At 57.4% G+C, this 13248-nt stretch overlaps 2 protein-coding genes across 9 annotated transcripts in view; one reads left to right on the top strand and one right to left on the bottom strand.

The window, feature by feature from the left end:
- Positions 1–1113, top strand: part of DRC1 (dynein regulatory complex subunit 1) — a 35516-nt gene extending 34403 nt beyond the window's left edge. For 4 of the 5 annotated variants that reach the window (XM_039887622.1, XM_039887620.1, XM_039887621.1 and 1 more), the window contains 2 exons: positions 238–354; positions 865–1113. In XM_039887622.1, the coding sequence (XP_039743556.1) occupies positions 238–318 (81 nt within the window). In that variant the 3' untranslated portion in view covers positions 319–354; positions 865–1113. The remainder of the gene's footprint in view (positions 1–237; positions 355–864) is intronic. The other variant, XM_039887619.1, reaches the window with a different exon arrangement.
- A 678-nt stretch (positions 1114–1791) lies between these two features.
- OTOF (otoferlin) overlaps positions 1792–13248 on the bottom strand; it is a 90514-nt gene continuing 79057 nt past the window's right edge. For 2 of the 4 annotated variants that reach the window (XM_039887615.1, XM_039887614.1), the window contains 15 exons: positions 12850–12981; positions 11112–11178; positions 10113–10249; positions 9868–10002; positions 9645–9782; positions 9209–9336; positions 8933–9103; positions 8166–8326; positions 7384–7526; positions 6925–7013; positions 5398–5496; positions 4986–5227; positions 4687–4865; positions 4477–4577; positions 1792–2716 (listed from right to left, as the gene is read on the bottom strand). In XM_039887615.1, the coding sequence (XP_039743549.1) occupies positions 2536–2716; positions 4477–4577; positions 4687–4865; positions 4986–5227; positions 5398–5496; positions 6925–7013; positions 7384–7526; positions 8166–8326; positions 8933–9103; positions 9209–9336; positions 9645–9782; positions 9868–10002; positions 10113–10249; positions 11112–11178; positions 12850–12981 (2103 nt within the window). In that variant the 3' untranslated portion in view covers positions 1792–2535. Of the gene's footprint in view, positions 2717–4044; positions 4243–4476; positions 4578–4686; positions 4866–4985; positions 5228–5397; positions 5497–6924; positions 7014–7383; positions 7527–8165; positions 8327–8932; positions 9104–9208; positions 9337–9644; positions 9783–9867; positions 10003–10112; positions 10250–11111; positions 11179–12849; positions 12982–13248 lie in introns of those variants that run through there. The other 2 variants (XM_039887613.1, XM_039887616.1) reach the window with 1 other exon arrangement.

Below are 13248 nucleotides of genomic sequence, written 5' to 3'. Positions count from 1 at the left end.
ACAAGTGCCCCATGAGGGGGAGAGAGCAGACCCCCGCTCCACCGACAGGAGAATCAAAGCTCGGAGACTTCGTGACTTGCCCAGGCTTTTCCTGCTCTGCCGGCCCAGGTTGTTGGGCCTGAGGTTTGATGGGGCAGATGTTGGCCCCTGCTTGCCAGTGATAGTTCGGGCGACTTCCCCGCGGCTTGGCAAGAGGAGAGATCTCCCTGTCTCTGCCCGCTTTGGTTCATAACACAGCTGCTGACCCTGACTCAGTGGTGGAGAGTCCTTCACACAGCTCTGAGGCCGTGGACCAGGAGGGGTGTGACGCTAGGCTGAGCACAGCTCCTCTGTTGTCAGCTGTGCGTGTGAGAGGTGACTAAGGCCAGCCGTAAGCCGAGGCACTGGGGTTGTGTGGCCCTACGTGGTCTCAGGCGCCAGGCCACACCTGAACAGGGGATGTGGTAAGCCTGGGCATCGCGACGGCCTCTTGTCCTGCGACAGGACTCAGACAGTAGGGGACCATGTGGTCCATGCTTCATTGGGTGCTACTGTATACGAGAAGATGGGGGAGGAGGAGGGAAGGGCAGGGCTGGGCTGGTGTGGGATGGCAGGTGAAGAGGGGAAGGGATGGATCAGAGTGGAAGGTTGAGAACATTCCCAGAGGTTAGCTAGCTGGAGCAAAAGCCAGACAAGAAACCCTGGAACTTGTCTTCTGAAGGAATGCAGATGTGGGCGTTCCCAGGCATCCGGAAGCATTTGGGCGGGAGATGCATGCAGATTCAGAGGCCTGTGGGAGAGCCGACATGTGCACCTGACCCCCAGAGGTCATGAAGTAGGAGAACTCTGGGGGAAACATGATGACCTTTACTCTCTCTTTTCCAGATAAACTCTGAACTGCAGGTTCCTCCAACTCAGGTGTTCCGGATCCCCACCAAATCGAACCAGACCTGAAATGGCTGCCGTGCGAGAGCCGACACTGGTGTTGGTGCCGGTGTTGGTGCCGGAGCCGGCACATGTAACTGGGGAGCTGCAGGGCCCCCGCTGCATTGCCAGAACTGCCACTGTAGGGCCTGTCAGGGTGACGAGGAGTTACCTGTACCCTGCAGTCATGATTAAAGTCTTTAAAAAGTGGCTGAATCTTTCGAGAGAGGTTGGTTGGGTCCAGTGAGACATGGGCCCCTGCCCCATCTCTGTGTCAGGAGGGGTCTTTGTCCCCAGCCTCAGACTGCGGTGGGAGAACAGGCATGGTGCTGTGAGATGAGGCCCAGGCCAGTGGCTCCCTTGTTGGTGTCTGCGAGTAGAGGCCGGAGCTTTGGGGCAGCTCGTGGGGCCTTAAGCTTTCAGACTCTCCTTGGGCCTGCAGAACCCTTTTGGTGAGCTGTTGGGGCCTCCGGGTCCACCCTGTTGTGTCCCTGGGTTGTGGTGTGAGTCTCCTCCAGTGGTCAGCCTGGGCAGGTGGCTCTGTGCCTTAGGCCTGTGTTGAACCCTGGGCCATGAGGGTCACACAAAGGAAAAGTCAGAGAGGCCCAGCTGGAACCGAGTCTGCCAGCCTCAGAGTGCTCACTGACCCTGCACCCCCACCCGTCCTCCCGCCTGACCAACTGCAGACTTGTCGGCTCAGCGTTTGATTTCTTTAATTAAGAGAAAAATCACTCAAGAAAGGAAAATCAGTCCAGAGAAACCCAGCTCACGCAGGCAGGGGGCAGCACTCCAAGTACAAACTCCTGGCTGCAACTGCAGGGGCGGGGAGGGTGTGCTCTGCGGGGGCCGGGAGGGGAGTGTGTTATTGCTCTGCCCCGGACAGGAGGGCAGCGGTTGCCTGTGGGAGGAGGGGCACGGAAGGCGACACATTCTGTAAAGTACTGAATATGCTTTTCCAAACTCACTGCTCCTCGTCTAGGCTTGCGGGCACCAACCGGGGCAGAGGAAGCTCTGGGAAGCGATCACAGGCAGAGCAGGGACCAGGGGCTGCCTGGGCAGAAGGAGGAGCCATGTGGAATGTGGAGGGCAGGGGCAGAGGCAGCCACCCCGCTGGATGAGTAGGAAGGGTCTGGCCCACTTCTGCAGAACAAAGACTGGTGCTATCAGCTGCCCTCACAAGATTATATTTGGGGGAGGGGAGGACGATGCTTTTTGCTCATTCATTCTTTTGAAAGCTCTGGCCCATGTTAGGATTCTCCATTAATTTCATTAGAGGTCTAGTCCTCAGCTAGAAGGCCTGGGGAGGGCTTGGGGCAGCTTCCTCTGGAGCCAGGCCCCAAAGAAGGGTGGCGCCTCTGCAAGGTGGGGCAGACCCCAACTCCCACCGGCACCTCACCCCACGGGCAGGGACCAGAGGGGCAGGACCTGGCAAACAGCAGGCTTGGGGAGGTGAGGATGGGCACTGGGGTGTCGCTAGCCCAGTAAGCAGGAGACGGGCTCCTGGAATCTGAGGCCTGAAGGGTGGACACGGGGCTCCCCAGGCTCCCCAGAGAGACTGAAAAGTCCATGCCAGAGGAGGGAAGGACAGATGCACAAGCCCAGGAGAGGAGCTGCGGGGAGGCCAGGGGGCCTTCATGCCCCTAGAAGCTTCTTGACCATGTAGCCGGGGAGGCTGTAGAGGAAGAGGGCCAGCATGAGCAGCCCCAGCAGTGCCAGCACGATCTTGATGATGAGCCACTTGTACCGCGTGCAGATGAGGTACTTGATGGACTTGAGGGGGTTGAGGAACCAGACGAAGGCGGTGTCGGGCCGGCTGGGAGAGGGGAGTTGCGGTCAGGCAGCGAGCATCTCCCAGGGCACCTCATCCCCTCAGCCCTTCTAGACCCCAAGAGGCCCCACCATGGGCCCAATCCCAAAAACAGTGAGTGCTGGAGCCAGGGCGTGAGCCCGTTACTAAGCGCCAGGTTTTCTGCTTATATTCCCCGTCCTCTAGCGTCTCAACCTCCTCCCAAGGCCTAGATGGCCATTGGGCAGCCATCGGCCTCTACCTGAACACTGGTGGCCAGGGCGGCTCACTCCTTGAAGAAGAAGCTGCCACAGCGCAAGCGATTCTGATTATTAGGAAGCTCTAGTTAGCGGTTCATTGCATATGGTCCAGTCGCTGCTCCCTGTCACTGAGATCAGTTTCTCGACCTCTCCCTTTCTGATGAACATAAATGGCCAAGAGTCTGAGGAGCCCGCCGCCCCCCGCGGCCTGCCCACCGTCGAGGTGCGACTGCTGCTCTACCTTCCTCATGGCTCTCTAAGCAAGAAGTGCTCGTCGAGCTTTACATTCTGTAAAGTATTGAATATGCTTTTCCAAACTCTCGCCCTGCCGACTCCTGGAGGACAGAGACCTCGGCCCCCGAGCCGTGCTCAGTGTAAATAGGGGGCAGGGCGAGGCATGGGCGCAGGGCGCCTGGTTTCCACCCCCAGCTGGGCCAGGCACATAGCACCTGTTTGAGCCTCAGTTTCCTCACGTTTATAATGGGTTAATGGTGGATCCCACCTCCGGGTTAGCAAAAGGGTAAAGTGAGGCAGTGAGGGGTGAAGCTCTCAGCACAGGGCCTGGCACCAAGCAGGTGCTTAGCAAATGTCGGCTATTCAGATGTTGGCACTGGATCAAGCTACTTATTGTCTTCCCGTGTGGGAAAACAGGTCTGGGTTAGGAGGTGGCTGCTGCAGGAAGTATTCAGGACTCGCCGGCCAGTCCTAGCCAAACCCCTTCCCCTTGCCCTGTCCGTGTCTCGGCTTCTTCCTGCCGATGCAATTGGGTTAGTCTGTCAGGATGTCGCTGCGAGAGGACGCGGCGGTGCGTGAGGAGTGCTGGATTGGCAACTTGGAAACCTAGGCCGAGGTCTAGGTCTCCCCTAATCTGCTAGGGGCGCTGTGGTTGGTTCCTTCACCAGGCAGGCCCCATATGTAATCATGTAAAGTAGTCATTTCCAGTTTTGAGAGTCTGGGATGCTGTTTGAAAGCTGGAAAGTTGCTCTGTGCGAGCTGCGTGAGCTGTGTGTGCACCGTGTGCGCGTGTGTGCGTGTTCCGCATGCTGCCGAGCTCACGAGCCCCAGGTCCAGAGGAAGAAGGGAGGAGTACCAGACCCAGGAGGATGCCGGGCTCAGGCCCCAAGGATCTTCTTGACTAGGTAGCCAGGCACAGAGTAGAGGAAAAGGGCGGGGAGGAGGAGCAGCAGCACGAGCAGCAGCAGTTTGAGGAGCAGCCGGCGATATGTGTGCCACAAGAAGTAGCGGGCGGACTTGAGAGGGTTCAAGAACCAGAGGAAGCTTGTGTCGGGCCGGCTGGAGCAGCAGGTGGAGCAGAGGGAGCACGGAGAAAGGACACAGAGGGTGAAGGCTCAGGGTGTGGCAAGAGGGCCTGGCCAAGAGGGGGCCGACCCCAGGCTAAGTAGTTCCCAGGAAGGGGGAGCGGGGGCAGAAGTGAGGACAAGGAGACCAGAAGGTTCTGGCCCCTCCCTCCCATCCCGGCGTCCCTGGGACCAGCATGGCTGGGGCCTGGGCAGAGCGGGCACTCACTTGGGTTTCTCCAGGGGGTCAGGTTCGTTGCGGGCCAGGCCCACTGGATTCTTTTCCGCCTCTTCTGCTGTCAGTAGATGCAACTCCGCCTCCACCTTGCCCTGCGGACAGGAAGAGAACTGTCCCAGTGCCCGGGCCGGCTGCCAGCCCCTCGGCCCCTCGGCCCGACCCGGCCCGGCCCAGCACCCGAGCAGTGGCGGTGGTGCCCACCGTGAGCTCAAACTCATCATTCTCATTGCGGGCCAGGAGGGGCCACCAGCCTTTGACGCGCTTCTGCTTGAAGATAGAAACCAGAGGCACGTCCACCTCCCCCGTGGCCATCTCCATGGAGCACTGCTTGGCCGTCTTGGCGCCCCGTGGGAACCGGTTCAGGTCCAGCTCGATGGCCCCTGTGGCAACTTTGGAGTCAGTTCTGACAGACCAGTGGGCTCACCTTGTCCCTGCCTCTCCCCGCCCCGCGGCCCCCTGCATGCTGGGTCCCAGTGCCCCGCCCCAGCCCAGCTCTGCACCCAGGAAGTCGTCGGCGGAGAAGTGGTCGGCGTCCCAGATCTGCAGGGTGAGCCGGGCTGGGATCTTGTATTCCGTCTCGTCCCAGGAGAACATGGACTCCTTCTTGGAGATGACGATCTTCTCCTCGGCAGCCAGGTAGTCGAAGGGGAAGAGGTAGCGCCAGTTGAAGTTGCCCTCGCCAGTCAGGGAGTGGTAGTGGACGTCTGTGTCCTGCTTGTCCTCCTGCTGGCCCTTCAGCCACCTGTGGGGCACCACCCACTCCAGACCTGCAGCCACACAGGTGGGGCCTCTACGCACCCCACAGTTCTCCTTGTCTTCTCCCTCTTCTCCTGCACCCCAGGAAGGTGGGCTCGCCTAGCTCAGCCCCCACCCAACCAAGGACCCCTCACCCACCGAGGATCCCTCACCCACCCCCGCACAAAAATGTCACTGGACTTCTCCCCAGTGAAGAAGTCATCGTCCTCTAGGACCACCTCATCCGTGTTCCACACGATGACCCGTAGCTCGTACCTGGGCAGGGGGAAAGGCTGATTAGCACTCTGGGAGGTGGGGGTTACCCTAGGGCCTTGGGCAGGGGGCTGGAGATGAGATGACCAAGAGAAGTCCTGAGGACTTGGAGTGAGGATGGCCTGGGCAGGTCGGGGCTGAGAGAGCAGAGGGGATGGAGAAATGTTGGGACCCCTGGGGGTGTGACCGAGGGTCTGCCTGGCAGTGTGGCCACTGTGAGGGGAGCCCCAGGGGGAGCCAGTACAGCTGGAGCTCCGGGTCCCAGAGCACAGTCCTGGACAGGGAGTCTGGCTCGGGGCAGGCAGGGGCAGGGCCCAGCTGCTGAGGGTGGCTGAGGCGAGGCCCAGGGAGTCGGGAGCAAGGTCCCCGTCTTCAGAGGCCAGAGGCTCCATACTGGATCTAAAGAAGTTTATGTTTCAGCCCAGCAGCTGGCAGTGAACACCCAAGGAATCTAGTTTCCTTTATGTCCTTGTTGCTGATGAGGATTTTCCCCCTTGACATGTAACCGTCGTTATAAATGAGGCAGTTACGTTCCAATCATTAGGAGTGAATTTGAGTTATCCACTAAGAACTGAAGTGTGGAGTTAAGCACTGGACTGCAAGCCCCCGTTACACAGTGGGTTGAGGTGTCCCCTAGTTATGGTCCCTGGAACGGCACATTTGTGGCCTCAGACCTGGGGCTATTCCAGGCAGAACTGTCTGCGTAACGTGCCCACCCAGTGCAAGATGGAAATGTGGGGCTCCATGTTAAAAAAATCATTAAGAATTTGAAGATGCCATCTTGAAATAAGCATGGGCCCCTCTGAGCTTGAGTCCCTGTGCGAAGTCATATGCCCGTGAAAGCGGTTCTGATGCCGGACATCGAGGGTGTCAGAGTTGACAGTGACTCGATGATCCCGTCACTTTACAGACGGGAAAACTGAGGATTAGGGAGGAAAAGTGACCTGGCCAGGGTCTATGAGAGGCAGCTGGCTTGGCTCCCGATCCGGTGCTCTTTCCAGGGCTCTCCCCAACCTCTTCCAGGCTCTCGCTCCTGCTCATCTCATTGCCAGGTGGTTTAAATAAAACTTGGCAGAGCTTAATGACAGCCTGGTGTGGGGACTGTCAGAGAGCAGAGCTGGCTCTCAGGGGTTCTCTGTCTTGCGTGTGTGTATGTGTGGGCACGTGTGTGGGAACCCATATTTTGATGAAAGTCCATGGTGGGTGCTGGTGTGTACTCATGGCCCTCACTGACTGCACAGTGGGATTGTGGCTCCCGCCTCGGAAAAGGACCCGCCAAGGGCAAGCCCCACAACTCTCTGGATGGGTTGGTCTGTTACTACAAGGCTAGTGGGGGTGGGGGTGGGGGTATGCTGACTGGCGGACCCGGGGCTCTGTAAACAGCAAGGGGCGGGGGCAAGGAGGGAGTGGTGCTGGGTCCGAGCAGCTCACTTCTTGGGCTTCCGGGGGGAGATGTCCAGAGGTGTCCCGGGGGCTGGCATGTCCATGGGAAACATGTCCACCCACAGCTCCAGGCGGCCCTGAGAAAGAAGGGGCGTGGCAGGTCTCCCCGCAGACTTCTCCACTGCCCAGGGAGGCCAGCTCTCCTCTCCCTCCCAACCTTTGTCCTGTCAGGACTCATTTCATCAGTTTTCATCCTTGGGTGCCAGGAATTCCTATGACATCATCACTAGCCAATCACAGCTTCTGAGAGAAACATCCCAGGTCTCCACCCCAGTTGATATGGTTCTCGGTCAAGGCAAAGACATGTGCCACTGGAGTTATCATAGAGGGACATGGTGGGAGGTGCCACAGGCTTTGGGGAATGCAGCCAATAGCATGGGGGCCCATTTTATGGACCCAGGCCTGGACTCCCTGATCCCAAATACCAAAGAACCTCAGGCGAGTCACCTGCTCGATGCCAGGCTTGTCAGGGTTGAGCAGTGGCCGCGTCTCCACGTGTTCTGGCACCAGACGGCAGCCCACTCGGGGGATGTCCTCCCAGTGCCACAAGGCACACAGCGCCACGTGCTCTTCTGTGGGCCTCCTCTGACCTACGGGTGCCAGAGTGTCAGCTGCATACATGGGCTCAGCAGAAACTCAGGAGCAAAGAGGCCCCTGAGCCACCACTGATCTGCCCATCTCTGTTTTATGGTTGGGGAAACTGAGGCACAAAGAGACAAGTGGCTTGTCCAAGCTCTCGGCTGTCCCATAGGGCCCAGAGGGGTCTGTGTCCTTGGGTTTCCTTCGCCTGTGGGGCTGTGAGGTCAGGGAAGGCAGGAATCTACTTCCTGTCTCAGCACCCTGCAGGTGGCCAGCATAGGTCCTCCCGATTCTCTGAGAAGGGTCAGATGGGTGAAGGAGTTGGGAGAGTGCAGAGCTTGGAGCCACGTGGCCTTGGGCAAGTCACTAAACTCTCTGGGTCTCAGTTTCTCATCTACAGAATGGGGAGACCCTCCCTCGTCCATAGAGATGCTGAGAGGGAGAGAGGCAACGAGCGGGCAATTGCTGTGTAGCCAGGGGAGGGCGGGCAGGGGCTGGGCAGGCAGGCGTGGGCTCTGGGCTGATGAGCAGAGGGTCACTCAGCCCCGGCAGCGGAGACCCCAGTCTCGGCCTGGAGGTCCCGCCTCAGGGAAGCACAGGTCCCTCCCTGGCCTCTGCCACCCCCGTGGCTGCATCTAGTGCTCCATTACCATTCTCGTCTTCGATCTCAGAGGGCCCCGTGAAGACCCGGTTGGACACCTTCACTCTCCCAGGGGGCCCAAAGTGGGGGCCGTCCACTTTGCCATCCTTGCAGAGGCGGGTCAGGATCTGGCTGGGCTTCATGGGGTCCCGCCAGATATTGTAGCCATGTCTGTGGGAGGGGCATACGGGCTTGGTGGGGCTCAGGTGGAGCTGGGCCATCCCCAGGCGGCAACTGGTTAAGTCAGGAACTGGACCCTGCCCTGGGCTCCAGGCTCAGCTGAGATGCTCCGGCTGCTGGAGCCTGGTCCCTCCTGCCCTGGGCTCTGGCCTCATGTGCCCAGTGTCCCAAGGATGAGCATCTAGTCTCCTCCTGTGCAGCCCACTCCATTCCCCTATGATGCCCCCTTCTCTGGAACCTCCAGGACTCCCACGAGGAAGCTGACAACCAGAGAGGTTAAGGGACACGCAGCCTGTCAGTGGCAGAGGCCAGCCAGATCCCCAGTGGACTCTTCCTAAAGCACAGTGCCTCTCCTTCCAGCCCGCTTTTCTCTCCTGTCCTGCCTCCGCTCTCTCCTTGTCTTGGAATCTGCAGTCCTGGCCCCTGAAGGCTGTGCCCAGAGCCTGTAGCAGTGGAGGCTTGGCTTGGGATGGAAACCGTAACATGTCTGTCTGTCTACCTTCCCAAACAACACACTCCGAATCTTGGTTTTAGAGTCGAGGTGCGGCAGGCTCACCCCGCCCCCCGCCCCACCCAGTCCTGCCCGGTCCCACGCACGTGGAGTAGGTCTGGGTGATGCCACAGGTGGCGCGGTGCTTGCTGTAGAATCGGTTCTCCAGGTCAATCTTGGTTTCCCCAATGAGGTCGTCGGTGCCTACCAGATCCCAGTCGTACACAGCCACCGTCAGCATGGATTCCATGGGGAAGGAGGCCTCGATGTCAAAGGATCTGGCAGGGTGGGGTGGGGAGAGGGGTTGAGGGTGGGGTACGGTGGGAGGTGGTCTGGGCTGGGAAAGTAGGGGCAGGGGTGGGAGGGCCACTAGGAGGACTCACTTCCCAAATACAGGGTTGAGCTGCTTGGAGATGTAGTTCTCCTTGTCACGGATGTCGGTCTTGCCCAGCCGGATAACGATGTAGGGGTCAGCTTTGCCGTTGATGTCTGCGGGGTGCAGGTCCGTGGCCTGGGATTGGGGAGGGTGCTCCTGAGCAGGCTTCCTATACCCTCACCTTCCAGCACCCCTGCCTTACTCTCTGAGGGTCCCAAGTTGGTGAAGGGCTGGAGCACTGGACCCGAGGCAGGAGACTTGCTGTGTGACCCTGGGCAAGTTACTGTCCCTCTCTGGGTCTTGGCTCCTTCTCTACAAAAGATGGGAACTAGACCTGATAACCTTCCACGCGCCTCCCAGTAGGGGGCTGTCAGTGTGCAGTTGCTTCGACCCCTCCTGGAGGGCTGGGCAACTCAGGGGAGGGGATGCGAGGGGAGTCTCACCCGGACCACATAGACTCGGACCAGCACGTTGATGGGGTCATTGCTGGGGATGCCCTGGAACATGCCGTAGGTGGGGTCGTAGCCAGCTTCCCGGGACATGTCCTCTGGGTGTGGCACTTTGTATACGCAGAGAGAGCCCTGCAGCAAGGCAAGCAGGGGCTTGGGCTGGCATGGGGGGCTCAGGGGCTGGGGCTCAGGGGCTGGGCCTCCCTCCTTGCCCGACCTTGAACCGGCCCACGATGCGCTCCTCCTCGGTAGAGCCGTCCTCGTCGTCCCCCGTCTTGCCCCGCAGCAGGTTGAAGGTATGCAGCCAGTCTTCAAAGTTGTCAAACTCTGACTCTAGCTCCTTGGGGTACACCTGAGCCAGGCCAGGCCAGGCCGTCAGGGGAATGAGGCCTGTCCACTGGCCTCTGTCTTGTCTCATCTGCCACCTCGTGTCCCTGGGTGGGGTCTGTCCCAGACCCTTACCTTAAGTTCATCGATCTTGGGTCTTTTCTTCTCAGAGGCCTCGGGCCCCTGGCCGGGGCCTGGGCTCTGGGTTCTCTTCTTCTTCTCCTCCTTTGTGGCCTTTGCCCTCTCCTTGCCCTTCACCGGCCCCTTCAGGCCTGGCCAGAAACAGAAAAGGAGGCCTTCTCGTCAGTTTGGGGCAGAAACGAGGGAGCAAGAAAACTTGGGCTGGACACCCAGCTCTGCCAGTAATTTACTTTGCTAATTTCACTTGGCAGGTCTCTGTGTACTCATCTGTAAAATGTAGGTAACACTCCCTTACACGCCTGACTCACATGGGTGCGGGACCCCAGTAAGATCTTGGGCGTGTGTACAAAGACCGTCATCGTGCTCCTTGACAGAGTGGGGCATGGACGTTGCTCACTTTCTTCTCTGGACTCAGACTACTTGTCTAATATTAAGAGCATAGTTCTACATCCACATTTTCTGAACTGCATTTAGCGAACACCGGGTGTAGGTGTTCTTGAAATTCTTTAGAAGAAAGGGTATTGTGATCAAATAATTGGGGGAAATGTTTTATATTATATCTTCCTTCTAGGGATTTATAACATTTGCAAATTAAAGGCACTGAGAAGTCCTGCACCAAAAGACCTCTTTAACCCATTGGACCACAGAATCACCCTTTCTCTCCAGAATACCCATTAGTATTATCCCACTAAAAAGTTCTGGAAAATGCTGGATGAGATGAACTCCAAGGTCCCTTCCAGCACTGATGTTCTGTGGCTTTAAATGTCTGTCAGTCACTGTGGTTGCTGAACTAGTCAGAGTAAAAGCCACTCTGGATAAGGGCCCAGGTTTGTTCGCTGGTGCCCAGGGATCCCTCACGGTATATGCCCTTGGCTGCTGCACTTGTGCGGGCCCATGGGTGGGGGAAAGAGAAGCAGCTGGTGTGGCAGGCAGGGGAACCTGCATCTGCGGGCAAGGAGGGGGAGGCAGAGGTTCGGGGTTCTAGGGGCTCACCCTCAGTGTTGTCTGTCTCCTCCTTGTCCTCCAAGTCCATTCCTGAGGCCTCTTGCTGTCGAAGTTGCTGCCAAGAGATGTGAGGAGGGAAGGTGGGCTTCCTGTGGAGGAGCCTGTTGGCCCTTGTGGTATCAGACCAGTCTTAAATACACTAGAAACAGACGCTCTTTCTGACTGAGCTTAAAAAACATCACACGTTCTGCTTACGTGGGTTAAAAAAAGTTTATGGTGTGTACAAATTACTGTAACTTAGGAGTTGATGATTCTTTAAATTGTGCATCATTAAAAAATATAGTGCCCTTTAATGTTGCTTGTTAATGGTATTACTATTTGTTCATGTCAAAAAAAAAAGTATAACTTAGTAAGAAAATGTGCTTTATTTTCTTCACACCCTATATCTCACTTACTGGAAACTAAATCACCAGGTTTCAACTAAAGTGCCACCGCCACCTGGTGGCCGTCTGTGCAAATTACAGGAGCAGAGATGAGAGACTAGGTAGCCTCTTGGAGCTCCAGCTTGGCCAACTTCGATCCAGGAGGTGATGGTGGGAGAAGATACTATCAGGTGTCCCCCAATGATCTGTTCTCCTGTTCTTGAGAAGTGTTCTTTGGCACACAGTCACCTAGTTAAATATGATCTTTCTCCACCTCCCTTGCAGCTAAGTGTGGCTATGGGACTAGATTCTGGCCAGTGGGATAGAATGACAGGTGCGACTTCTGGACGAGGCCCTTAAAAGGAAAGGAGTTTGCCTCCGCGTCTTCTCTTTACCCCTTCCTGAGCATTGGTGATAGCATGTGACAGCAAGCCATCTCTAACCGTACAGACAGATGTCGGTCACAAGGTGGCAGGAGCTTGGTCCCTGACACCATCGAACCCCATACAAGCCTTCTTCTCGTTCGCACCAATCTAGCTTGCTAGAGCAGCTCAGCCTGTGCTCTAACATGGATGGCAGACACTGCACACAGCTTAGGTCACACAGCAAGTGCCTGGGGAGACAGGGTGGCTGGATCGGCTCGGATGAGAAAGCACAACTGCAGGCACATGTCCCTCCTGGTCAGCCCTGAGCTAGGCAGGCAGTGTGGAGGAGGGACAAATGAAGAGGAGAAACGCACTTTCTGGAACTGGTAGTCTGGCTCAGCAGACAGAACCCGCGTGCACACAATGGAAGAATGTTTCACAGCCACAGACCGAGATGGGTAAAAGAAAACAGTATGAAGATGGGCAAATATTACTGAGAAGTCATTGCTTCCCTTTGGTCTCTGAGCACATGTTTCTCCTCTTCCTCAAATATCACCTCCTCTATGAAGCCTTCCTTGATTCCCCCAGGCATTGATTTGCTTTTGTCATCACACCATACTGTATCTGTTTACATGCCCATTTTGCCCAGTACACAGAGGGCTCCTCAGGGCAGGTATGGCATCTTATCTTTTGGCTCCCATAGCACCTGGGATGGTGTCTGACTCATCATATATATTTAAGAGATGTTTGTGGAATAAATGAATGAGGACAAGAGAAAAGCAAGCCAGGGAAGGTAGACCGGACCGCCAGGCTAGGAAAGGTGAGTCCCGAGCTCGAATTCAAGGCCGTGAGACAAAGCCGTTCTTAACTCATGGAGTGGAGGAGCCAGCTCTGGTGGGGAGCAGGAAAGCATTTGGACAGGAGGGCCTGATGTGGAGTTGGGGTTGCCTCCCCTCACCCGAGTCCCCCTTAGCCCCCAGCCCAGACCCGAGGACTCACCTCCTTCATGGTATCAATGGAGGCGAAGTATTTGGACCACCAGTCCAGCATGCTCTCATCGGGCTCTTCCTCCTCCGGCTCTTCTGAGCTGCCTTTTTTCTTCTTTTTCTTCTTCTCCTTTTCCTCGTCAGCCTGGGGGGTTGGCCTAGGTCTGGAGTCCTGCATACATCCCTGCACCCTGGCTATTCCCGGGGCTCTGGATAGTCCGGGGGTCCCCCATCCATTCTGACCATCTGCTTCCAGGGAGCCCTGGGCTCCAGGAGGCTCTGTGGGACCACCACCGTCAAAGGGGAAGGGCCCTGTTTTGTGGAGGAGGATGCCATGGCCAGAGAGGGTTATAACCGGCCAACATGAGCCAATGGCCAAGGCGGGATTGACATTCAGAGGCTCTGCTGCCCA

The sequence above is a fragment of the Pteropus medius genome, unplaced genomic scaffold (genome assembly GCF_902729225.1).
Source record: "Pteropus medius unplaced genomic scaffold, Ma_sr-lr_union100, whole genome shotgun sequence".
In the NCBI taxonomy this organism is placed as follows: domain Eukaryota; kingdom Metazoa; phylum Chordata; class Mammalia; order Chiroptera; family Pteropodidae; genus Pteropus; species Pteropus medius.
This window is presented reverse-complemented; position numbering and strand designations above follow the sequence as displayed.